The sequence below is a fragment of the Rana temporaria genome, chromosome 9 (assembly GCF_905171775.1).
Source record: "Rana temporaria chromosome 9, aRanTem1.1, whole genome shotgun sequence".
In the NCBI taxonomy this organism is placed as follows: domain Eukaryota; kingdom Metazoa; phylum Chordata; class Amphibia; order Anura; family Ranidae; genus Rana; species Rana temporaria.
The window spans coordinates 3,321,498-3,345,910 of record NC_053497.1 but is presented as its reverse complement, the minus strand read 5'-3'; the positions used below and the strand labels follow the sequence as shown (position 1 = coordinate 3,345,910).

General features: G+C 47.7%; 1 protein-coding gene and 1 pseudogene across 4 annotated transcripts in view; one reads left to right on the top strand and one right to left on the bottom strand.

The window, feature by feature from the left end:
• Nucleotides 1-24,413, top strand: part of STARD8 (StAR related lipid transfer domain containing 8) — a 160,649-nt gene that overhangs the window by 96,914 nt on the left and 39,322 nt on the right. For all 4 annotated transcript variants that reach the window (XM_040322674.1, XM_040322671.1, XM_040322673.1 and 1 more), the window contains exons 2-3: nt 7,927-7,998; nt 16,742-16,823. Coding sequence is in view for 3 of the 4 variants with exons in the window: in XM_040322671.1 (XP_040178605.1) it covers nt 7,927-7,998; nt 16,742-16,823 (154 nt within the window). In the remaining variant the exon portion in view is untranslated. The remainder of the gene's footprint in view (nt 1-7,926; nt 7,999-16,741; nt 16,824-24,413) is intronic.
• LOC120914696 lies at nt 14,239-14,367 on the bottom strand (annotated as a pseudogene).

Here is a 24,413-nt window from a genome sequence, read left to right as displayed (position 1 = left end):
GTGGCGGTTGGGTTGGCCTTCCATGGTTGGCAGTGTGGCGGTTGGGTTGGCCTTCCATGGTTGGCAGTGTGGAGGTTGGGTTGGCCTTCCATGGTTGGCAGTGTGGAGGTTGGGTTGGCCTTCCATGGTTGGCAGTGTGGAGGTTGGGTTGGCCTTCCATGGTCAACATGGACACATGACTATCTTGCCTTAAATGAGTTGCTGGACATCCCATTCCAGATTCATGGCCATTAATGTGGCATTGCTCCGTCCATGGTCAAGGCTGTGCAGTCTCCATTCTCCACTCCTCTAGAAAGGCTTTCCACAAGATTTGTGCCCATTTTTTGTGAGGTAAAACCTGGCTCACCACTGATGTTCCAATTCATCCCAGAGGTGTTTTAGTGGGGGTTGAGGTCAGGGCTCTGTGCAGGACAAGTTCTGTTGTGACCTCAAACCTATTGAACACCTTTTGGGATGAGTGAACCTGATCCCAAAGGTGTTTCATAGGGTTAAGGGCAGGTCCTGATGTTGGATGAGGAGACCTGGCTCACCAATGCTCATTAATTCTTAGATGATTGTAATATTTGATTCATGGAGGGAACATGTTGTGCTTGTTACACCGACTACATAATATGCTCCACACTACCAAATGTACAGTGAGGACCTGACAATGGTCTAAGAATAAGTCTCTTGCACCGCGTTGGGTATGGACACACATGGTACACGTCGCCTTTTGCAGAACAGTTTGTGAGATCTCCAGGTGCTTGACTGCGGTCATTATGACTTGGGTGCTCATTGATCCATGGCGTGATTTTTTTCCATACTCGAATGCCAGATTGTGGCTCAGGAAGCTATGTACAGCACCCTGCTGGCCCCTTCCACCAGCCATAATCTGCCTGCATTTCATGCAGAAGCTCCGAGACCCAGTGATGACATCACCGAATCTAAAATAAGGTATGTAATGAAATGGAAAGATATAATTATCATGTTGATGGTTTGGGCGGAAAGAACCAGGGAAGGCAAACTGTAAGAAGGTTAAACTTCAGCTTTGATATCTCCCTTGCTGGCCAATTCCTAAACTCTCCAACTATAAATTAGTTTCCCTTTTAAATGGCCTAATTTTAGAGCGGGGGAGTTTTTTGTGCGGGGGATGTTCCTGGAGGTCCGTCCAAGCAGGGAGTGGTCTGGAAAGCTGCGGAGGGGAACTTTTTCATAGAACCACATTTCTCCTTTCTTTAACCACATTGAGTATGTATTCTGTATATTGCACACCGGAGAGCTGTACTGGGTCATGACCTTGGAGTTTCTGAATGGATCCAGTGATTTCCGACCGGTCAAATGTTTTTTTTTTTCGGCATAATAAATGGCAATCCTATTTTTAATATAAAACCTTAAAACAATTACTATATATAATCTCTATCTCCCATAAATACAAGGATCTGCAGTAGAAGAACCACTAGTGGAGCTGAGCAAACTTTGGAAACGTTCGATCAGTTGTGGTTCACCAATTCTAAAAAAAACAATTTTGCTAACCTCCTGAGAAACTCTCAACTCAGAAGTCCTATTGAAGTTATGACAGTCAAAGCCAGTGCAACACGTGCTAAATTGTGCAAAATGGGTTGGGGAAACTCCTGGTGGCTCTTCCTTTAAGAGACACCACATAGAAGGAACCTGGGGGGGACTGGCAGCCAAGCTATGGAAGGATATAAACCTGATGGAACTGTCATCCAAGCTATGGAAGGATAGGAACCTGGTGGGGACCGGCAGCCAAGCTATGGAAGGATAGGAACCTGGTGGGGACCGGCAGACAAGCTATGGAAGGATAGGGACCTGGTGAGACTGTCATCCAAGCTATGGAAGGATAGGAACCTGGTGGGGACCGGCAGCCAAGCTATGGAAGGATAGGAACCTGGTGGGGACCGGCAGACAAGCTATGGAAGGATAGGGACCTGGTGAGACTGTCATCCAAGCTATGGAAGGATAGGAACCTGGTGGGGACCAGCAGACAAGCTATGGAAGTGTAGGAACCTGGTGAGACTGGCAGCCAAGCTATGGAAGGATATGAACCTGGTGGGTACTGGCAGCTAAGCTAAGATATGGTAGGGGCTGGGGTGGGGGGGGGTGGGTTCTGGGGGGGGCTCAGGGAATAGAAGAAGCAGATGTAGGGCAGAAACGGCCCTTGGAGCAGCCTTGGGTCCATTCTTCTAGAAGACCTTTGGAAATTCAAAACTGCCAAATAGAAAACTGAAATTGCCATTTGCATGAGGGCATCAGCATCGATGAAATTCAGTCCCTACCCAACGTCCTCCATTTCAGGGTCCTCTCTAATCTGATTTATGAAAGCCGTCCTTGTTCCTCTAGTCGGCTCAAGCCCCGGGATGCCTGGAAATATGTTCTGTCTGTGTGACTCGTATTGTCCCCGGGGCAGCACTATGTCATTATAAGGAGGACCTAACCAGCTGTGCTCGGGTTAAGGATCCTTCTTGTGAGGTGTGTTTTTGTTGCTGGAGCAAAGAACTTCCTATTTTTGTACTTTTTCTCTTTAGCATAACCGTCTCAAGCTCCAGGGTGTAAACCAGCGTTCCTCAACCCTTCAAAGTATGTACAACCTCGAGGCGACCCAATCTAAAATGTAAAAAATGTAAGTGTTCGCTATTAGGAAACCTCAGCCTTGGACTATGCGCAGAGCCACCTCTCACATCAGCGTCCCCCCTCTTCACATCAGAGCCCTACCCTTTGACTCAAGCAGGGAGGAAGGTGGAGGAGGTATAATGTTATCTTCCTTATACCACCTGCTTTGCATCTGGCCTTGCACTCGCCACCACATACCAAAGGTCTTCCTATTGGAGAAGATGTTGTCAATGTGGAGGGCCATTGGAGGACGGGGACCTCATTGTCCAGTGGTGAGATGATTGGAGCTTTGTGACATGGATCATTATCCTGCTGGAAGGAGCCATCAGCAGATGGGGACATTGTAGTCCATAAAGGGATGGACATGGTTGGCAACAATACTCAGGTAGGTCGTGGCGTTTAAACCATACTCGATGGGAACTAAGGTGCCCCAAGCGTGCCAAGAAAATATCCCCCACACCATTGCACCCCCACCACCAGCCTGAACTGGTGATGCCCCCTCCCCCACACCATTACACCACCAACCTGATCCGGTGATAGCCCACACCATTACACCCCCACCACCAACCTGAACCGGTGATAGCCCACCCCCACCACCAGCCTGATCCGGTGATATCCCATCACCATTACACCCCCATCACCAACCTGATCCGGTGATGGCCCACCCCCCCTCCCCCACACACAATTACACCACCAACCTGATCCGGTGATACAAGGCAGGATGGATCCATGCGCCAAAATTCTGACCCCACCATCTGAATGTTGCAGCTGAAATCCAGACTCGTCAGGCCAGGCAACGTTTTTCCAATCTTCTATTGTCCAGTTTTGGTGATCCTGTGCCAATTGTAGCCTCAGTTTTCCTGTTCTTAGCTGACCGGAGTGGCACCCGGTGTGGTCTTCTGCTGCTGCAGCCCATCTGCTTTAAGGTTCGATTTGTTGTGTGTGATCAGAGATGGTATTCTGCATACCTTGGGTGTAACAAGAGGTTATTTGAGTTACTGTTGCCTTTCTATCATCTGGAACCAGTCTGCCCATTCTCCTCTGACCTCAACAAGGCATTTTCCTCCACACAGCTGCCGCTCACTGGATATTTTCTTTTTTTCCTCCACCATTCTCTGTAAACCTGAGAAATGGTTGAGTGTGAAAATCCCAGAAATACTCAGACCGGCCCGTCTACCACCAAAAACCATGTCACCAAGTTCAAAGTCGCAGAGATCCCCCCCCCCATTGTAATGCTCAGTTTGAACTTCAAGTCTTCTTCAGCAATTTGCCTAAATGCATTGAGTTTGCTGCCATGTAATTGGCTGATTAGCAATTTATGTTACCAATTGAACAGGTGTACCTAATAAAGTGGCCCGGTGAGTGTATATTACCATGCAGGCCCGGACTGGCCATAGGGCATACCGGGCATATGCCCGGTGGGCCGCAGCGGGGCCACAGGTCACGTCTCTGTAATGTCTGTATGGGCTGTACTGTAGGGAGGGGGTCTGTACTGTAGGGAGGTCTGTGTAACATGCAGGGGGTCCAGAACTGTTAGGGGGGTGTCTGTGTAACAAACTGTGGGGGGGGGGCTCTGTGTAACGTAAAAGGGGTCCAGAGGTGCATGGTGCTGTGTAATGTAAAGGGGTCCAGAGGTGCAGGGTGCTGTGTAGTGTAAAGGGGTCCAGAGGTGCAGGGTGCTGTGTAATGTAAAGGGGTCCAGAGGTGCAGGGTGCTGTGTAATGTAAAGGGGTCCAGAGGTGCAGGGTGCTGTGTAGTGTAAAGGGGTCCAGAGGTGCAGGGTGCTGTGTAGTGTAAAGGGGTCCAGAGATGCAGGGTGCTGTGTAGTGTAAAGAGGTGCAGGGTGCTGTGTAGTGTAAAGGGGTCCAGAGGTGCAGGGTGCTGTGTAGTGTAAAGGGGTCCAGAGGTGCAGGGTGCTGTGTAATGTAAAGGGGTCCGGGCTGCTCAGTCTAAAATGCCCGGGCCAATTTTTTTTGTCCCAGTCCGGGCCTGTTACAGTGGTGCAGCTGAACCAACTGCCATCTCCATAGCAACGAAGGACGCCATGTACCATAGGGCGCCATTTTGGTTTATTTGTTGCTCCAGGGCAAAGTGGATCTCGTACTCGTGGCACCCTGGGGGGAATCTCGGGTCAGGGTGAGAGGTAATAAAATACCTGGACGTGTTGCACAGACATGCTACTATTAACACGAGAAAAAAAACAGATTTTTAGCTCCACTTTAAGCATTCTTTTATGGTGGTCGCGGCGTTTTGTGTGTTTTTTTGCTCGTATTTCTTCGGTGGGCGTTGGGAAGTTACAACCGCAGTACAAGAGTAAGCGACGCTCTGAAGTGAGAGAACGGCTGTTACCGTCCCGTCTGAGCTCTTACTGGAAAATATTTAGCAGTGGAAACTATTTGGCACTATGTATAAGAGAGGGGGGGGGTAGGTATAGAAACGTGCGGCGAGTGGGATAATCGCAGCCGGCTGGAGGAATGATAAGTAAATCAGCTGACAAGGTGCCTCTAACACTGGACATGTCTTCTGCTCAGAGGTCTTTGGCCGCGCGGCTCGTATTGTTCTGGATACTTTAGTGAATTTATTAGACGCTGAGCCCCAATGACGCGTTCCTTCTCCTGGAGGAGTTCATTGGAAAGCCCCGTTATCCTTCCTTTACAGCATGAAAATTCTATTACTTTTGGGCGGTTGTAGCGGACAGATTTCACTTTATACTTTGTTGCGTTTATTTGTAATTCTATAATTTATATGTGGTCGGCAGCCCTTTTGGGGGCCCAGTGGTTCTTGCGTCCTGCTTTTTTAGGGGGCCCAGTGGTTCTTGCGTCCTGCCTTTTGGAGGGGCCAGTGGTTCTTGCGTCCTGCCTTTTTTGGAGGGGTCAGTGGTTCTTGCGTCCTGCCTTTTGGGGGGGGGGGGCAGTGGTTCTTGCGTCCTGCCTTTTGGGGGGGCCAGTGGTTCTTGCGTCCTGCCTTTTGGGGGGGGGGGGGGCAGTGGTTCTTGCGTCCTGCCTTTTGGGGGGGGGGGGGCAGTGGTTCTTGCGTCCTGCCTTTTGGGGGGGCCAGTGGTTCTTGCGTCCTGTCTTTTGGGGGGGGGGGGCAGTGGTTCTTGCGTCCTGCCTTTTGGGGGGGGGGGGGGCAGTGGTTCTTGCGTCCTGCCTTTTGGGGGGGCCAGTGGTTCTTGCGTCCTGCCTTTGGGGGGGGGGGCAGTGGTTCTTGCGTCTGCCTTTTTGGAGGGGCCAGTGGTTCTTGCGTCCTGCCTTTTGGGGGGGGGGCAGTGGTTCTTGCATCCTGCCTTTGGGGGGGGGGGGCAGTGGTTCTTGCGTCCTGTTTTTTTGGGGGGGGCCAGACATGCTAGGGTTATCCTGGATGAACAGTCAGTACCGACTTTTAATAGGCTCCTAAGGAAGCAACTATGGTTGTAGCTGCGAAACATGTCATGTTGCCCCCTCTCCATGGTCCATGGAGGACCCATCTATGTGACAGAATACCCATGAACACATTGAAAACTTGATGTACAATATACCTGCCGAACGTTTACATGTGGGGGGCCATTGCAAAGTATGGGAGGTCTACACAGATGGTTGGATACCTTGTGTTTTTTTATAAAATATATTTGTATTTGTAGCCTTGGAAGTCCCAAGCTCCTAATTTTATTTTTATTTTATTTTTTTCTCAAAAATGTGTTTTTTTTTTTTTTATTGAGAAATACTGAATAATGTTGCAGACCGGTGACCATCAATCTTCCAGGAGCCACTAAAAATGACACGTGTCCAGCCGGCAGCCTGTCACACTCAAAGGCTGACAGCTGCTGCAGCAAGACGGGGCACAGAGCTGTATGATGTTTAGGGCATAACCGTGGGGGAAATTATTTGATCCCCCTGCAGGTGGTGTAAGTTTTGCCCACTTGCATAGAAATGAAGGGTCTATAATTGTTATCACAGGTGTATTTTATATGATAGAGACAGAATATCAACCAAAAATCCAGAAAAATCATACAATATAAATGGAGATCAGTGAGCAAAATAAGTATTTGACCCCCTTAGTAGTTGGGGGAGGTCCCTTGTTGGGAAGCACGGAGGTCAGACGTTTCTTGTAGTTGGTGATCAGGTCTCCACACATCTCAGGAGGGATTTTCTCTTCTTTACAGATCTTCTCTAAATCCTGAAGGTTTCTTGGCAACTCGAAGTTTCAGCTCCTCCATAAATTTTCTATAGGATTAAGGTCTGGAAACCGGCTAGGCCTCTCCATGATCCTTAATGTGCTTCTTCTTGAGCCACTCCTTTGTTACCTTGGCGGTGTGTTTTGGGTCGTTGTCATGCTGGAAGACCCGTCCATCACCCGTCTTCAGTGTTCTGGATGAGGGAAGAAGGTTCTTATCCAAGATTTTACAATACATGGCCCCCGTCCGTTGGCCCCTCAATGCGGCAAAGTCGGCCTGGACCTTTATCAGAGAAACACCCCAAATCCTCATGTGTCCCCCTCCGTGTGACTGTAGGGATGGAGTTCTTAGAGTCATATTCACCGTTTTTTCTTCCTCCAAACACGGCGAGTTGAGGTAATGCCAAAGCGCTCAACTTTGGTCTCCTCTGACCACATGTTCGTTGGCATGACTGCACATGCGCCTTCTTGAGGAGGGGGACTCTGCGTGTTTGGAGGAAGAGTCCGCAGCTAAACGCCAGAGCTCCATGCATCGGGGCTAAACGCCCAGTGTGCTTCGGGCCAAGACTATGTAAGCTTACATAATGGCTTGATACCAATTGGATATATTCCTTTATGTAAGCAATCTATCCAATTGGCATCAAATCAGGCAGGTCCTTGAACTACATGGTCGATGGTAGAGCTTGTACACTCAGATTGTACCTTGGGTTGCTGACCTATAGAACACTCACTATAACACATCTATATTAATGAGCCTATGCTTAGATACTGTACTTCTTCCTTCTTTTTTTTTTTTTTTTAACCACTTCCCACCCCTATGATGTCACATGAGGTCATGGACTTGAAGTGGAGATATCTGGATGCCTACATGGACTCTGCCATGCAATCGGAGAGCCCGGAATTGGTTGCGGCGGTGTATTACTGGATGGTCCCTGGCCATTTCTATGATCCTGGGAGGCAGGAAGCGACGCTATGATGTCACTTCTGACTCTGGCGGATGCAAACACTGCCATATTATTTCTTTCTCCTAAAAAGCAGATTTAATGTGGTGTGGTGGTGGTTTTATTTTTATTTATTTATTTATTTTTAATTTTTTTTAAGATTTGAAAGTTGTTTGACAATGTTGCATGTTGTTTACCCATATTTATTTTTATTGTGTTACAGAAGTGGAGGCCCGGAAGGCTTGTGATTGGCTGCGGGCTGCAGGATTTCCTCAGTATGCCCAACTGTACGAAGGTAAGATTATTATTATTATTATTATTATTATTATTATTATTATTATTATTATTTAAAAAATTTTCTCCTGTTCCCGGGAATATTTTAATTTTTTTTTTTGTGTAGACTGCCTTTGGTCCAGGCGTGATGGATTGTACCATCCCGATCCTTTCTATTATCTGTAAGATGGCGAGGGGCTGCATGGCACTGCTCCGGACCACCAGGGCTGTTTGCAATGTAATGTGCAAGTACCGTATTTATCGGGGTATAATTCCCGCCGGCGTATAACGCGCACCCCAAGCTTAGAAAGGTAGTTTAAGGAAAAAAAAGAAAACTTACATTTTTGTCCGGCGTCCGTCTGCGCCCTTGCGCGGGGTCCGTCCAGCCTTGTGGGTGTTTTGTCTGCGGCTTTGGAGGTGTCTCCGTCCAGTGTGTCCGTCTCCGTCCAGCATGTCCATCTGCACCTTGCCTGGGGTTGCAGCAGTGTTCGTTTTTTGGATTAGGCGCCTAGAGGAGCCGGATTTCCTGTGTGTTCGGCTCCTCTCGGCTCCTCTCGCGTGGCTGCGGGCGGAGCCTATCCGAGTGCGCAGTACACTCAGCTCGGCTCTAGGCGGCGGGCGGAGCCGAGCGCGGCCGAGTGCTCGACTCGGCTCTAGACACCGGGGATCGGCGTATATTGCGCACCCACGATTTTCCCCTGATTTTAAGGGGGAAAAAAGTGCGCTGTATACGCCGATAAATACGGGTATTCTGTGCCAGAAACTGGCCAACAGATACACCATTATACTCTTATTAGGGGGTTCCCATTCTCAGTCTCTAAGTATCCCCAACAGGTCATGTTTTCAGGACTTCCTCCACCTGACACTGGTGCTTTTTTTTTTTTTGTCAATGGCCTGGTAATTTTATCTAAGGGAAATTCCCAAAACATGCTCTTTTAGAGGTACTAGTGGGCACCACTGCTTTATTAACATAACCTCTACAGAGGCATTGGGCAGGGATGCATGGGGCCTTTTAGGTAATAATGGTGCTGAGGCCACAGAGGTTAGGAGGGTTGGGGGGGGGGGGGACCTTGGTCAGGCACTTTGTTAAAGCTCACTTAACCTTTAAAGCCTTTCATGGCGCCCAACAAAGGCCACCTACAGCTTTCTCTCAATGACCTAACAAAGGCGGTTACAGATGTCAAAAAGTGAACAAGGCGTGCTTATTATAGTAGACATGTAATTGGGCGGGTAATATGCTGAATGATCACACAGAGTAACTGTGACTTGCAGTTTATTAAATGGTGGTCAAAATTTGATTTGTTAATGCAAAACCAGATGAGAATGGCAATGAGCGTGCATATACTGCAGAATAATGCAAGACTCGGGATGTGACTGCATAGTGCAGTTTCTATTAAGGGTCTATAGCAACTGAGAATAACTACTTCAGTAAACTTGTACAGACCTTCATAACCAGTGTTGTTCTCAGTGAATTCCAGACTAGCTCTGGTAGCACACATGAATATCTGGAGGGAGCTATGTATGCAGGGACCACCTTTCCAGAACCCTAGCAATCTGGGAGGTACTCCCCAAGATCACTGCGTGCTGTTGGGCTCTTCCCTGGCTGCCTGCATGTCTGTTCCGACAGTGGAGGGCCTCTTACCTGGCTGCAGATCTCTTGCCCAACTACTTTCGCCTCTCTGAGCTGCTGAAGGAGGGAAGCAGAGGCACTACTCTTACCTTGGCATGTCCAGTAACCCAGGGTGTTGTGGGAAATGGGGTCAAAGGATCTATGGTGTACTGTCTCTTAAATGTGGAGTAGCAACCAGTCTCCCAACCAGTCTCTCCTCTGGCTTTGGAGAACGAAAGCCAGAGGAGCAAGGCCTTGTCTTTTGACTTATTGGATGAGACCGACGATGGGATGAGGGGTCTTGCTTTTTTTTACCTCATTGAGAAGAGGCTGCAGATGAGTCACCATGTAGACACTGTATGGCTTTCCCCACCCATAAGGTGTTGCACATCCTAGGGGGGAGTATGGCTTGTTCTCTGGGTGATTGGTTGGTACTCCCCAGTTAAGAGAGAGTATACCAATCACTGAGAGAACAAGTCCTACCCCCCTAGACTGGGGAACACCTTACGACTTCTACTCAAGTTTTCTTCAAGAGGTCAAAAAGCAAGACCCTACTTGCCAGGACTTGGTTCACAATACTGAGACTGCTACATTGAAATGCAGGCTCCAAACCCACACAGTGGTATACTCTTTTTACTAGGAAATAACAACCAATTATTGAGAGAACAAGCCATACCTCCTCTGGGATAGGGGACACCGGACAGAGTCTACATGGTGACTAATATACAGTCTCTTCCAAGAAGTCAAAAAGACAAAGCCTTGCTTCCCAGTCCTTGGTTCTCCTCCATACCAACACCACCACTTTGAAATGCAGACTTGGCACCCATGCTTTGAATGAATGAATGAATGAATGAATGAATGAATGAATGAAAAACTTATAAAGCGCGGCGCATGCGAACTGAATCGCTTCTGGGCGCTAGTTGTTCGTGTCTCATGCTTTGGTTGATATTCCCCAGTTAAGAGAGAGTATACCAAAGTGTGGATGTCGAGTCTGCATCTCAAAGTAGTGGTGTTGGTATGGAGAAACAAGACCTGGAATGCAAGGCTTTTTCTTTTTGACCTTTTTGGAGGTCACTGTGAAGACTCTGCCCCGTGTCATCCATCCCATAGGTGGCATTGCTTGTTCCCTCTGTAATTGATTGGCATCCCACCAGTTGAGAGAACATGCCATACCTCTCTGGGATGGGGGACACCAAACGGCATCTGCATAGTGACTCATCGGCAGCCTCCCTTAAGAGGTCAAAAAGACAAAGCCTTGTTTGCCAAGCCTTGGGTTTTCCCCATGGACACCACTAACTTGAGACGCAGACTCTACACCCACACTTTGGTATACTATCTTAACTTGGGAATGCCAACCTTTTACTGAGATAACAAGCCTTGCCTCTCTGGAATTGGGTCCCCTGACAGCATTTCCACAGTAATTCATCTGCAGTCTCCTCAAAGAAGTCAAAAAGACAAAGCCTCCCTTCCCAGGCCTTGCTTTTCATACCAACACCACTACTTTGAGATACACCACTACTTTGAGATACAGACTCGATACCCACACTTAGATATTCTGCCGTTTAAAATAGAGTATACCAACCAAAGTGTGGGTGTGGAGTCTGCTTTTCAAAGTAGTGGTGTTGGTATGGAGAACTGAGGTCTAGAAAGTAGGTTCTTGCTTTTTAACCTCTTAGAGAAAACTGCAGATGAGTCGCCATAAAGACGTAGGGGGTTCCCGATTCTAGGGGGTAGGACTTGTTATTTCTGTAATTGGTTGGTATTCCCCAGTTAAGAGAGAGAGAGAGCGTATACCAAACAGTGGGTGTGAAGTCTGCATATCAAAGTAGTGGAATGGTATAGAGAACTGAGGCCTGGCAAGGGTGGAGGCTAAAGGCCCGTATGCACGATCCAATTTTATGGCCATAATGGTCTGATGGACGTGTTGTGTCACATAATCCAACCGTCTGTATGCTCTATCAGACAATTGTTGTCTAAATTAATGACCACAAACGTTGGCTGTTCATGCTCACCAACTTTCTGATCAAATCTGTTACGTCGGTTTATCCGATCGTGTGTACGCAAATCTGTCCAACTAAAATCCAAAGTACAAACAAGCATTCTCTGAACCAATGCTAAACATCAGACATCAATAGCAGAAGTTTCCCAAAAGGTGGCGGTAAAGAGCTGAAAAACCACACACATGGTTTGGTGAATGTTGGCTGAAAATGTTCTGTCATCTGTATGCAGAACAAGTTCACGGCCAACGCCCTTCGGACCAAAATCCACGAAAAAGTCAGCTGGAAGTCCGATCGTGTGTGTGTGGGAAACTTTAGACTTTTTTGACCCCCTTGGAGGAGACTGCAGACTAGTCCACTATATAGAATCTGTCCAGTGTCGCAAATCCCAGAGGAGGTATGGCTTGTTCTCTGTAATTGGTTGGTATTCCCCAGTTAACAGCGAGTATACCAATCACTGAGAGAACAAGCCATACCCCTGTGGGATGGGGGGCGGCATCTGCATTGTAAACCATCTCCAGTCTTCAAGAGGTCAAAAATACACAGCCTTGCTTGCCAAGCCTTGGCTTACCCCTTGGGCACCACTACTTTGAGATTCATACTCCACACCCACACTTTGGTATACCAATCTCTTAACTTGGAAATACCAACCATTTACTGAGATAACAAGCCTTACCTCTCTGGAATTGGGTCCCCTGACAACATGTCCAAGGCGATTCATCTGCCGTCTCCCCCAAGAGGTCAAAAAGACAAAGCCTCCCTTCCCGGGCCTTGGTTTTCATACCAACACCACTACTTTGAGATACAGACTCGATACCCACACTTAGATATTCTGCAGTTAAAAGAGAGTATACCAACCAAAGTGTGGGTGTGAAGTCTGCATTTCAAAGTAATGGAGTTGGTATAGAGAACTGAGGCCTTGGAAGGGTGGAGGCTTTTTGACCTCCTTGGAGGAGACTGCAGACTAGTCACTATATAGAATCTGCCCAGTGTCTCAAATTCCAGAGGAGGTATGGCTTGTTCTCTCTGTAATTGGTTGGTATTCCCCAGTTAAGAGCGAGTATTCCAATCACCGAGAGAACTAGCCATACCTGTCCGGCGTGGGGGACAGCATCTGCATGGTGAACCATCTGCAGTCTTCAAGAGGTCAAGACAAAGCCTTGCTTGCCAAGCCTTGGTTTTCTCCATCAACACCACTACTTTGAGATACATACCCCACACCAACACTTTGGTATACTCTTCTTTTTTTTTTTTTTTTAACTGGGGATTACCAACCAATTGCTGAGAGAATAAGCCATACCCCACCTGGGGTGAGGGACACCGGACAGTGTCTACATGGTGACTCATCTAGAGTCTCCTCCAAGAGGTCAAAAAACAAGACTCTGCTTGGCAAGCCTCAGTTTTCCACTGCTACCTTGAGATACAGACTTCACACCCACATGTTGGCACTGTCTCTTGACTGGGGAATACCAACCAATCTAAGAGGACAAGCCACACAGGGAACTCCATAAAGAAGAACATCTATTAAACGGAAGCATGAACATGTATGCCCTGATTGCAGTTGGGCCTTTTCCAGTTTGCCGTTGCCTTCAGGTATACAACATACCTTCCAAAGATGGTACGGGCACGGCATTTGCTGCCGAAAATAAATGTGTTTTTTTTTCTATTGAAAAGCCTGTGGCGTGCAAAACACAACCTAAAAACTTCACCCGGTGCAGGAAAAATGCGCACACACATAAAGAGTGAAACACAAAAAACTGTGACGGGTGCATCGTCAAATGGTCCTCCGAAAAGGACCCAGCTCTGATCCCCCGGGGCGTTAGGCTCCTGGCAGGGAAAAGACTAATCTGTGGTCCGTGCAGCCGAAGCCACAAGGACCCAACATCCTCGGAGGGACTGCCGAAACAGAACCCTCCTCGGTGAGGCTCCCCCGAAGGGAGACCCCATGAGAGCAGGCGAACTAAGCCAGAAGGCCATGTCCACCCACTCCCAAGACTTTCAGAGCAGGCCCGAGAACCAGCATCCTACTCGCCACACTAAAAGTGCAGTGCACCAAACAAAAAGAAGACAAAACGTGACAAACGGGGGTAAAATAAAAAAGAAAGTGGGGGAAAAGGAAGGTGGGAAGGTGAGTGAAAAGTGACTACCGTGCTATACGATGGCCGGCCCTCTGGCCAGGAACAAAAATTCCTCTGGGCATAGCCAAAAGGCTGGGCCCTAGAGGCAGGTGTTAAAAAGTGTGTGTGGAGATGTGACCTAAGGTGCCACACGATGAGTGTCCCTTTCAAACACTCGTGCAATGTATGGCACCCCTGGACTGCCACTCCAGGGGCATTATCTCCACAGGCTTTTCAACGGTCCCTGATCCCCGGTCCGGACCATTAGCACCCTTCCCAGCCAGGAAGGTAGGAGAAGAGGTCAGGGAGAGCCCACCTAAGCAGGCTACTACCCACAACCCCCAACTCTCCCACCTAATTACATTCGGGAAATACTACCCGTCCCTCCCGGCTAAAGGAGGAGCAAGGGTTCTCTCCCGAACAACTGACGGGGACAGACACCACCAAATCCAGGCCAAAGGCCAGGGACCCGGCCTCTTGGCTTCGACCTCATGCCTCTCTGTCCCGATCAGAAGGCTTTCACCTCTACACCAACAGGCTTAGCGTCCGCCGACTGCCATCCCGTTTCCCCTCGCCGGGTACTGGGGACAGTCAGCTTAGCACCACCTATTGGCAACTGATAAGAACAGATACTACACTTGATCTTAGCCAAAAGGCTGAGAAGCCGAAAATAAATGTATTGGTGTTTCTCACCATGACTGCAACCAAGTGGAAAGCAAGGCTCGCCGTAGCAGTGAGGTCATTTTTATCTTGTCCTTCACCCGTGCTCTTTACAGAGTACAACAGACTCCTTTGCTTTGACCCGCACACAAGCGGTCTGCTCCGGTTACTTAACACCGAACTGAATATCTTTTCAGTCCGTGGCACAAACTCAGGAATTGTATTTCCAAGCCTCACACGGGATGGGACTCCGCTGCAGAACAATAGGTGGAAGCATGGCATCATGGGGAAGTGTCAAGCCAGCCATTGTCTGGCCAAGTGACTTCCAGTTCACTCCCTTCTAAAAAGTTCCCAAATAAACAAAGACGACAGCAACTGCTAACAACCAGAGCTCATAACTAGGTGCAAAACCTTCCTTCCCTTAGATCGAGGAAGTGACAAATTGGCTTCAAATACTTGCACAGTATTTACCAAGTGTGCATAGCTTCGGAGTTTAAAGAGGACCGGTCATCAGATTATTTTGGTCATTTGTAAGTGTAACCCTTCCAAGCACCTCACCTTTTACAGGGATCACCCCCCCCCCCCCAAAAGGCAATGCCTTCATCTGCTTTGTGTCCTGCAAAGGGCAACACTATCTTTGCATCTAGGGGCCCCATCTATGACCTGAGCGCAGAGATGGCCCGGTAGTGTGGATCTTGTCCCTTTTGCAGTTCTTGGCTGTGTGCACAAATGTCTGACACCCCTGCTGCAGCCTCACCTTGGTGACTTGTTACAATAGACTGATCAATGGAGGAGACTGAAAAAATGATTTGTCTTGCCTGCAGCAAACTAATGACATAATCTCAATGTGGGCAAAGCCACAGGATTGGAGTTTAAGGATGGCTTTTTATGATAAAAGCTGGAGCTGGTCAGGAAAATGATGCCACATGCCCTCAATACTGGGGGGTGCCATGTTGATGAGGACAAAGGCTTCTTACCGACAACCCTGGCTGGTGGTTGTGGGGGTCTGCAGGCAGGGAGTGCCTAGATTACTTTTTTTCCCTCTGCGTTAAGAAGTAAGTGGTACATAGTATCTCTACCCGATCACTAATGATGCCATATGCCGTCAAGGGCCTCTTACCGAAAACCCTGGCCGGTGGTTGTGGGGGTCTGCGGGCAGGGGTCCCTTAGATAAAATTTTATTCTCTGGTTGAATAAGTATGGGGTACATAGGAATTCTACTTGATCACAAATGATGCCACATGCCCTCAACATGGGCAAAGGGAGGTCAAGGGCCTCTTGCCCACAACCCTGGCTTGGTGGTTGTGGGGGTCTGCAGGCAGGGAGACCCTAGATTACTTTTTTCCCCTCTGCGTTAATATGTATGGGGTACATAGTATCCCTACTCGATCACTAATGATTCCATATGCCCTCAACATGGTGGGTGGAGGTCTTGACCCTGGGTTGTGGGGGTCTGCAGGCAAGGAGCCCCTAGATAACTTTTTTTTCCTCTACGTTAAGTATGAGGTACATAGTACCAATCACAGGAAAACACTTCTCATAAATCGGTTGTCAATTAAAACGCCCACCTACTCACGAAATGACCCACCGCTCACAACCCACTGCAAGCACCCGCTGCTTCCGTAGCAACCATTGCCTGCCTGAAGCTGTCACCTTCAATGTCAAACCTAAATGTTTGGCATTTGGACGAACGTCTGAACAGCCAGTGTTTTGGAGCACTAAGCTCATCCCTTATGCCGACCTTTTGTGAGGAAACCCTCATGTACTTTATAAAACCTTAAACTTTAGGTCTGGGGTGTCAAACTCCATTTCATTGTGGGCCGCATCGGCATTATGATTGCCCTCAAAAGGGCCGGTTGTATCTGTAAGATTAGATGCAGGGCCGCCATCAGGAATTTTGGGGCCCCTTACACAGCTTCTGGAATGGGCCCCCTGGAGCAGAGAACCCGGGGGGTGCTGCCGCCGCAAATTAAGAAGCAGGGGGGAGTGTCGCAAGTTGAGAAGCAGGCTGGGGGGGCCGCTGCAAATTAAGGTCGGGGGTGCTGACGAACCAAAAAAAGGGGATCCCATCCGGGGTTTCTCGGCAGAATACGTCTCCCATCGAGTTTCTTGCTGGATTCTGCCGAGAAAACCGGTCGTGTGTACGTGGCGTTAGAGGTGGGGGGGCTTTGGGTGCTGATGGGGGGGGGAAGACGGATGCCATCCGGGGCCCTGGGGTCAACTGGGCCCCTTAGAGTTCGGGGCTTTTTATTTTATTCTTAGGTTTACTATTGTATTGAATTTTATATTTGGTATGACATAATTATTTATAAGATTTAAGTCCTAGGTCCTTGGGTGTTTTTTACAATTCTCTGTTAATCCCTCCCGTTCTTTCCTCTACAGATAACCAGTTTCCTCTGGATATTGCCTGTGTGAAGAGAGACCACAGCTTTTTGGATCCGGATTCCCTTAAATCCCTCTGCAGGTACAAATGAGTTTAAAAGTAAATTCTGAATTTTTCAGTTCGCTTGTTTCTGTTTTAGCTCCTTTTTTGGCAGGAGCCAAATACGTATGGCAGTGATATTTCTCCATAGATACTTCTATACAAGGGCTTCCTTCCTGTCAATGGTGGTTAATGAAGTGGCGTGTGCCGACAGCTGTCGCATCCTTAGCAACCGGTGATGTCACCCTGCCCTGTTCATTTACAGGCCGGGAATCCCAATATATCCTAGGGTTCAACTCAACCGTGGAATGGACAAGGTCATCTAGAGCCCAGGGCAAACATGCCAAACTGCTTCCCCGCCCCCCAGGATGTCAGCAAATCACCCCCCCCATAATAAAATATATATATTTGATCACTAATCTGCATGCTTATACCCATAGATAAAGTTCCCTCTACTCCGGATACAAATCTGCCCCCCCCCTGCTGAAATCCCCTCTCCTAGCACAAATCTATGCCCCCCCCCAAAAAAAAGTAATTGCCCCTCTTAGTACAAATTGTCTACCACTCAAATTTCCCCTCCGAGTACACCTCTCCCCCATACTTCAATTACTTCAATTTGCTTCCCAATCCCTCCACCTACCATATCGCCTCTTCTAGCACAACCCCCCCCCCCCCCCAAAAATAAAAAATACCCCCTCCCAAAATACCCCATCCAAGCACAAATCCTCTGCCTCAATCTCCCTAGCAACACCAAACACAAATCCCCCTAAATTACCACTCCTAGCACCCCCCCCCAAATTTCCTTTCCTAGAACAATTGTTGCCCCCTGCAGCCCGTGAATTCCCCTTCCCAACACAATTCCCCCCCCCCCCCCCAATTCCCTCACAGAGACCCCCCCCCCACCATGATACCACAGTGCCCAGGACAGCCACCCCTCCTGCCCATGCCTTGTCCAGCCCTTCAACTCAATGTATTGTATCTATAAAGGAGTGGGGCAGGAAGTGTGTTAGGAATACAGAAATGCCCCCCCCCCGTTTTCTAATCCCTCCAGGGGGAGGGGCTTCTGTCATCATTGGATACAACTATGAACAATGTAGCATACGAGGGAAGTTCATTGTTGGGGTAGAGTGGCCCTTTAATAATGTCATGATGCCGTAGTCGCTCTATAAAACGTTGGATGTTTTAATATCGCGTGTTTTTTATATGACCGCGATCGCTCGTCCGTGTCTTCCAGCAGAGATTTCGTTATTTGGTGGTACGGCCCGTGCCGTGTGTTCTGAACGCGGATTAGAACGCGGCGCACTTTTCCGTGGAGTCGGCGCTCACCTGAGTTCAGATCCTTTTTTAGTTCTGCAAATATTTTCTGCGGCCATTTGGCTTTGGTCGGTGGAAACTATTTTTGTCATCGTTGAAGACGCCGTTCCCCTCCCAGACACCTTCCAATGACTCATTCCTCGTTCCCGGCCCTTACTTTCCCTCCCCCCCCCCCCCTATATTTGGCCAGTCCTTGGCATGTTTTATTTTCTTCAAAATCGTGTTACAAGTACAGGAGGCTGCACTGACTTCAATCGTGTGAAGCAGAACTCTCAGAACGGAGGGCAAGTTTACTGTCCTATAGACTTTGGGGTGGGCAGTGGGAGTAAAACAATTGCACTGCCTGTAGTCAGGATAGTGTCCCATCATTGGTGTCAGTGGGAGGAATAGTGTCCCAGCACTGGTGTCGGTGGGAGGAATAGTGTCCCATCCCTGGTATCAGTGGAAGGAATAGTGTCCAATCACTGGTGTCGGTGGGAGGAATAGTGACCCATCATTCGTGTCAGTGGGAGGAATATTGTCCCATCACTGGTGTCGGTGGGAGGAATAGTGACCCATCATTCGTGTCAGTGGGAGGAATAGTGTCCCATCACTGGTATCAGTGGAAGGAATAGTGTCCCATCATTGGTGTCAGTGGGAGGAATAGTGTCCCATCATTGGTGTCAGTGGGAGGAATAGTGTCCCATCATTGGTGTCGGTGAGAGGAATAGTGTCCCATCATTGGTGTCAGTGGGAGGAATAGTGTCCCATCATTGGTGTCAGTGGGAGGAAGTGTCCCATCATTGGTGTCAGTGGGAGGAATAGTGTCCCATCATTGGTATCGGTGGGAGGAATAGTGTCCCATCATTGGTGTCAGTGGGAGGATTAGTGTCCCATCATTTGGTGTTTGTAGGAGGAATAGTGTCTCATCATTGGTGTCAGTGGGAGGAATAGTGTCCCATCATTGGTGTCAGTGGAAGGAATAGTGTCCCATCATTGGTGTTTGTAGGAGGAACAGTGTCCCATCATTGGTGTCAGTGGGAGGAATAGTGTCCCATCATTGGTGTCAGTGGGAGGAATAGTGTCCCATCATTGGTGTCAGTGGGAGGAATAGTGTCCCATCATTGTATCAGTGGTAGGAATAGTGTCCCATCATTGGTGTTTGTAGGAGGAATAGTGTCCCATCACTGGGATTTGTAGGAGGAATAGTGTCCCATCATTGGTGTTTGTAGGAGGAATGGTGTCCCAGGCAAGCAAAGGGCCTCATTCGGCCCACAGGCCCCAGTTTGGAGACCATTGGTATAGAGTATATGTATACATTCACCATAATCTGTTCCTCAATATCTAACCTCACGTTCCCAGATAATAGGTGGCTGCCCAGGTCTAAACCAATTACCCCCTTAATGCTGAACTCCAGGAAACCTACAAACCCTCCCTTGCGATGTTGATTGGGAATTCAGAAAAGCAGGTTTACTTATCTGATCCTCCTGCCGGATCCACTGTAGACCGGTCGCTGCAGCCTCTTCTCCCCTACACTATGGCAGTCTGAGCTCCTCTTCAGGATCTGGTCCATTGCCCTCTACTGGACTTGAGGATGCCGGGGGATGGCCCAAAGCTGGGAGTGTAGGGGAGCGCCATCCACCAGGGGCGGAGGATCGGGTAAGTCTCTCCCTGACTCCACAAGCGGGTCCCCCCATGTAGTGCCCCGCAAGGAGAACGTTTCGTTTTCTGGGAGTTGAGCATTGAAGAAAAACTTCACCATTGACTCCAATACATTTCTACAACTTTCGCCAAATTTCTTTCTTTCTTTCTTCTAATTTTCTTTTTTTCTTTCTTTCTTTTTTTCTTTCTTTCTTGTTTTTCTTTCTTTCTTTCTTTCTTTCTTTCTTTCTTTCTCTATCTCTCTCTTTCCTTTTTCTTTCCTCTCTCTCTCTTTTTCTTTCTTTCTCTCTCTCTTTTTCTTTCTTTCTCTTTTTCTTTCTTTCTCTCTCTCTTTTTCTTTCTTTCGCTCTCTCTTTTTCTTTCTTTCGCTCTTTCTTTTTCTTTCTTTCGCTCTTTCTTTTTCTTTCTTTCGCTCTTTCTTTTTCTTTCTTTCGCTCTTTCTTTTTCTTTCTTTCGCTCTTTCTTTTTCTTTCTTTCGCTCTTTCTTTTTCTTTCTTTCGCTCTTTCTTTTTCTCTTTCTTTTTCTTTCTTTTTCTTTCTTTTGCTCTTTCTTTCTCTTTTGCTCTTTCTCTTTCTTTCTCTCTTCTTTTTTTTTTTCTTTTTTTTTCTTTCTCTCTTTCTCTCTTTCTCTCTTTCTCTCTTTCTCTCTTTCTCTCTTTCTCTCTTTCTCTCTTTCTCTCTTTCTCTCTTTCTCTCTTTCATTGCTAAGCAACAACTGTCAGTTTTGCTCATCCCTACTATGTTTACGTTTTTGTATATAAAAATATCTTGCGGTTCCAAAGAATATGGGAAGTCTCTCTGAGAGATCACAAGATTCCTGTACAAAAGTCACATTCTTTAATGACATTCCTGTCACACCAAATGTGCGACGCCCATTTATTTCACATGCCGCACAGATCACACTTCCTATTGGTCATGTGACATTCTGGTTTGTTATTAAGTAGTTGTGGTTGGGATAAAGCAGTTGTGTGTCTGGGGGAGTCACAAGACTTTGTTTTCATCCATCTTTAAAAATATTTCTTATAATATGTACGTAATAAAAATAAATATCTCTATCTAATATAGATTTTATATATATCTATATCTGTCTCTCTATCCAAAAGTATTGGGACGCCTGCCTTTACACGCCCATAAACTATAATGGCCTCCCAGTCTTAGGGGTATCTACTGATACGCCGGCGTACTTTAAAATTTCCCGCGTCGTATCTTTGGTTTGAATCCTCAAACCAAGATACGACGGCATCTGGGTTAGATCCGACAGGCGTATGGCTTCGTACGCCTTCGGATCTTAGATGCAATACTTCGGCATCCGCTGGGTGGAGTTCCCGTCGTTTTTTGCGTCGGGTATGCAAATTAGCTATTTCCGACGATCCACGAACATACACGCGGCCGTCGCATTCTTTTACGTCGTCTCTAGTCGGCTTTTTCCGGCGTATAGTTAAAGCTGCTGTTTTGTGGCGTATAATTAAACCTGCCATGTTAAGTATGGCCGTCATTCCCGCGTTTATTTAGATTTTTTTTTTTTTTTTTTTGCGAAAGTCGTCCGTGAATCGGGATGGACGTAATTTACGTCCACGTCCCAAAAAAAAATGACGTCCTTGCGACGTCATTTTAGCGCAATGCACGGCGTGAAATTTAGGGACGGCGCATGCGCAGTTCGTTCGGCGCGGGGACGCGCTTCATTTAAATGAAACACGCCCCCCTACTCGCCGATTTGAATTAGGCGCCGTTACGCCGCGAGAGATGAACTATGCCGCCGTAACTTACGGCGCAAATTTTTCCAGGATTCGAAACAATACGCTGCGCCGGGGCAGATCTTTGTGGATCTGCCCCTTAGTCTGTAGGGTTCAATATTGAGTTGGCTCCGCCCTTTGCAGCTATAACAGCTTCACCTCTCCTGGGAAGGCCGTCCACAAGGTTTAGGAGGGTGTCTATGGGAAGGTTTGACCATTCTTCCAGAAGCGCATTTGTGAGGTCAGGCGCTGATGTTGGATGAGAAGGTCTGGCTCGCAGTCTCCGACCAGTCATCCTAAAGGTGTTCTATTGTGTTGAAGTCAGGACTCTGTGCAGGCCAGTCAAGTTCCTCCACCCCAAACTCGCTCCTCCATGTCTTTATGGACTTTGCTTTGTGCGCTGGTCCAAATCATTTGGTGGAGGGGGATTATGGTGGGGGGGGGGGGTTGTTTTTCAGGGGTTGGGCTTGGCCCCTTAGTTCCAGTGAAAGGAACTCTTAAGGCGTCAGCATACCAAGACATTTTGGACAATTTCATGCTCCCAACTTTGTGGGAGGAGTTTGGGGGACGGCCTCTTCCTGTTCCAACATGACTGCCCACCAGTGCACAAAGCAAGGTCCATAAAGACATGGATGAGCGAGTTTGGGGTGGAGGAACTTGGCCGGCCTGCACAGAGTCCTGACCTCAACTCTGATAGAACACCTTTGGGATGAATTAGAGCGGAGACTGTGAGCCAGGCCTTCTCATCAAAATCAGCTCCTGACCTCACAAATGCTCTTCTGGAAGAACGGTCAAACATTCCCATTGGACACCCTCCTAAACCTTGTGGACGGCCTTCCCAGTAGAGGTGAAACTGTTATAGCTGCAAAGGGCGGAGCCAACTCAATATTGAACCCTCCGGACTAAGATTGGGAGGCCATTAAATATTATGGGGGAGATCCACAGAGATCTGCACGGGCGCAGCGTATGGGAGATACGCTACGCCGCTGTAACTTACATTTTTAAACTTCGAATCCTCAAAGAATTTGCGCCGTAAGTTACGGCGGCATAGTCTATCTCTCGTGGCTTAAGGGCGCCTAATTCAAATCGGCGAGTAGGGGGCGTGTTTCATTTAAATGAAGCGCGTCCCCTGCATGCGCCGTTGCTAAATTACACGCCGTGCATCGCAAGGACGTAATTTTTTAAACTTAGATGTGACTTGCGTCCATCCCGATTCACGGACGACTTACGCAAAAAAATAAAAAAATTCAAATTTCGACGCGGGAGCGACGGCCATACTTAACATGGCAAATCTAACTATACGCCGCAAAAAAAGCAGTTTTAACTATACGCCGGAAAAAGCCGACGAAAGAGAATGCGACGGCCGCGCGTACGTTCGTGGATCGTCGGAAATGGCTAATTTGCATACCCGACGCGGAAAACGCCGCTAACTCCACCCAGCGGACGCCGAAGTATTCCATCTACGATCCGAAGGCGTACGCCTGTCGGATCTAACCCAGATGCCGTCGTATCTTTGTTTGAGGATTCAAACTAAAGATACGACGCGGGAAATTTGAAAGTACGCTGGCTTATCAGTAGATACACCGGCGTACTCTGTGTGTGTGTGTGTGTGTAAAAGCAGGCGTCCCAATACTTTTTATCCTAATTATATTATCCTTTTTTTGTTTTTATTTTTATATTTTTATATCAAAATAATGTTTCCCATACAAAGCATGGCAATATTGCTAAATAAAATCCATATATTTTTTTTAAATATAGTTACAAGACAAAAAAAGAACATAAATATATGTAATTTTTTATTTTATATATATATATTTTTTTTTTTACATTTTTCAAACCCCTGTTTTGGTGTGAGGGGTTTCATTTTCATTTTCTTTTTTGTCTCATTGAAGAGATTTCCCTTTTACAGGAAATGAGAGAAATTGGAGAGGAAATTATGAAATTGGCGAGTTCTGGTAAGAACTCTAAAATTGTGGACATTCCCGTCGCTCTCATTACCGTAACCAAAGATCACCACCAGGACTAAACCGAGGGGGGTGGGGGGGGGGGGATTAATAAAAAAATTAAAATGGCAAAAAATGCCCCCAAAAAAAAGCTGCGACAGGAAGAATTGAAGGGCTGATTAGGAATAAAAAGGCGCTTGATGGATTATTTTTTTAACTATTTGAAAACAAAGCTACCCCCCCCCCCCCCTTTTTTGTCTTTTTTGTATTAATAATAATAATAATAATAATAATATTGTTTAATTTTTTCTTCATCAACTCCTGTGTCGGCTGCATTTCCTTACAATTGCAGGTTGACGCTCGGGGAGGGGGCGGGAGGCAGGGAAGCACACTGCGCACTTTTGTGGTTGCACTCTGTAGGGGCGTTTGCTCCAGAACTTTGTAAATGAGGTAAAGCTTCAATGTTAAAAAAAAAAAAAAGAAAAAATTCCAATCACATACAAGGAAGAAAAAAACAAAAAAAATAACATTTTGGCCCAGATTCACAGAGAGCACGGCGCACATTACGCCGCCGTAGAGCACACACTGTACGCTACGCCAACGCAGCGCAGACAGGCAAGCATTGCATTCAGCAAGCCAGTGCTCCCAACGCTGCGCCGGCGTCGGTTTCAAAGGCGTACGCCGGCGTAGGTGGAAGTGGGCGCGACCCAATGCAAATGAGGCGTGACCCCATGCAAATGATGGGCCGAGCGCCAGACAGGTACGTATCGCGAACTGCGCATGTGCCGTGACGTGGACGCATGCACAGCACCCCCCTGCGCCTGTTCACAACCACGCCGGCACAACTGCCTTTGCTACGCCGGATTGCCGCGTACGGCGTGAACATAACGTACGCCCAGCCAGACGCACGTCCAACGCACAATACGCCGGCTTGTGTTCCCTGGTGTAGACCTGTGCATGCCGGGTTGCACCTCCTTTATGGGGAATAACTTTACGCCGGA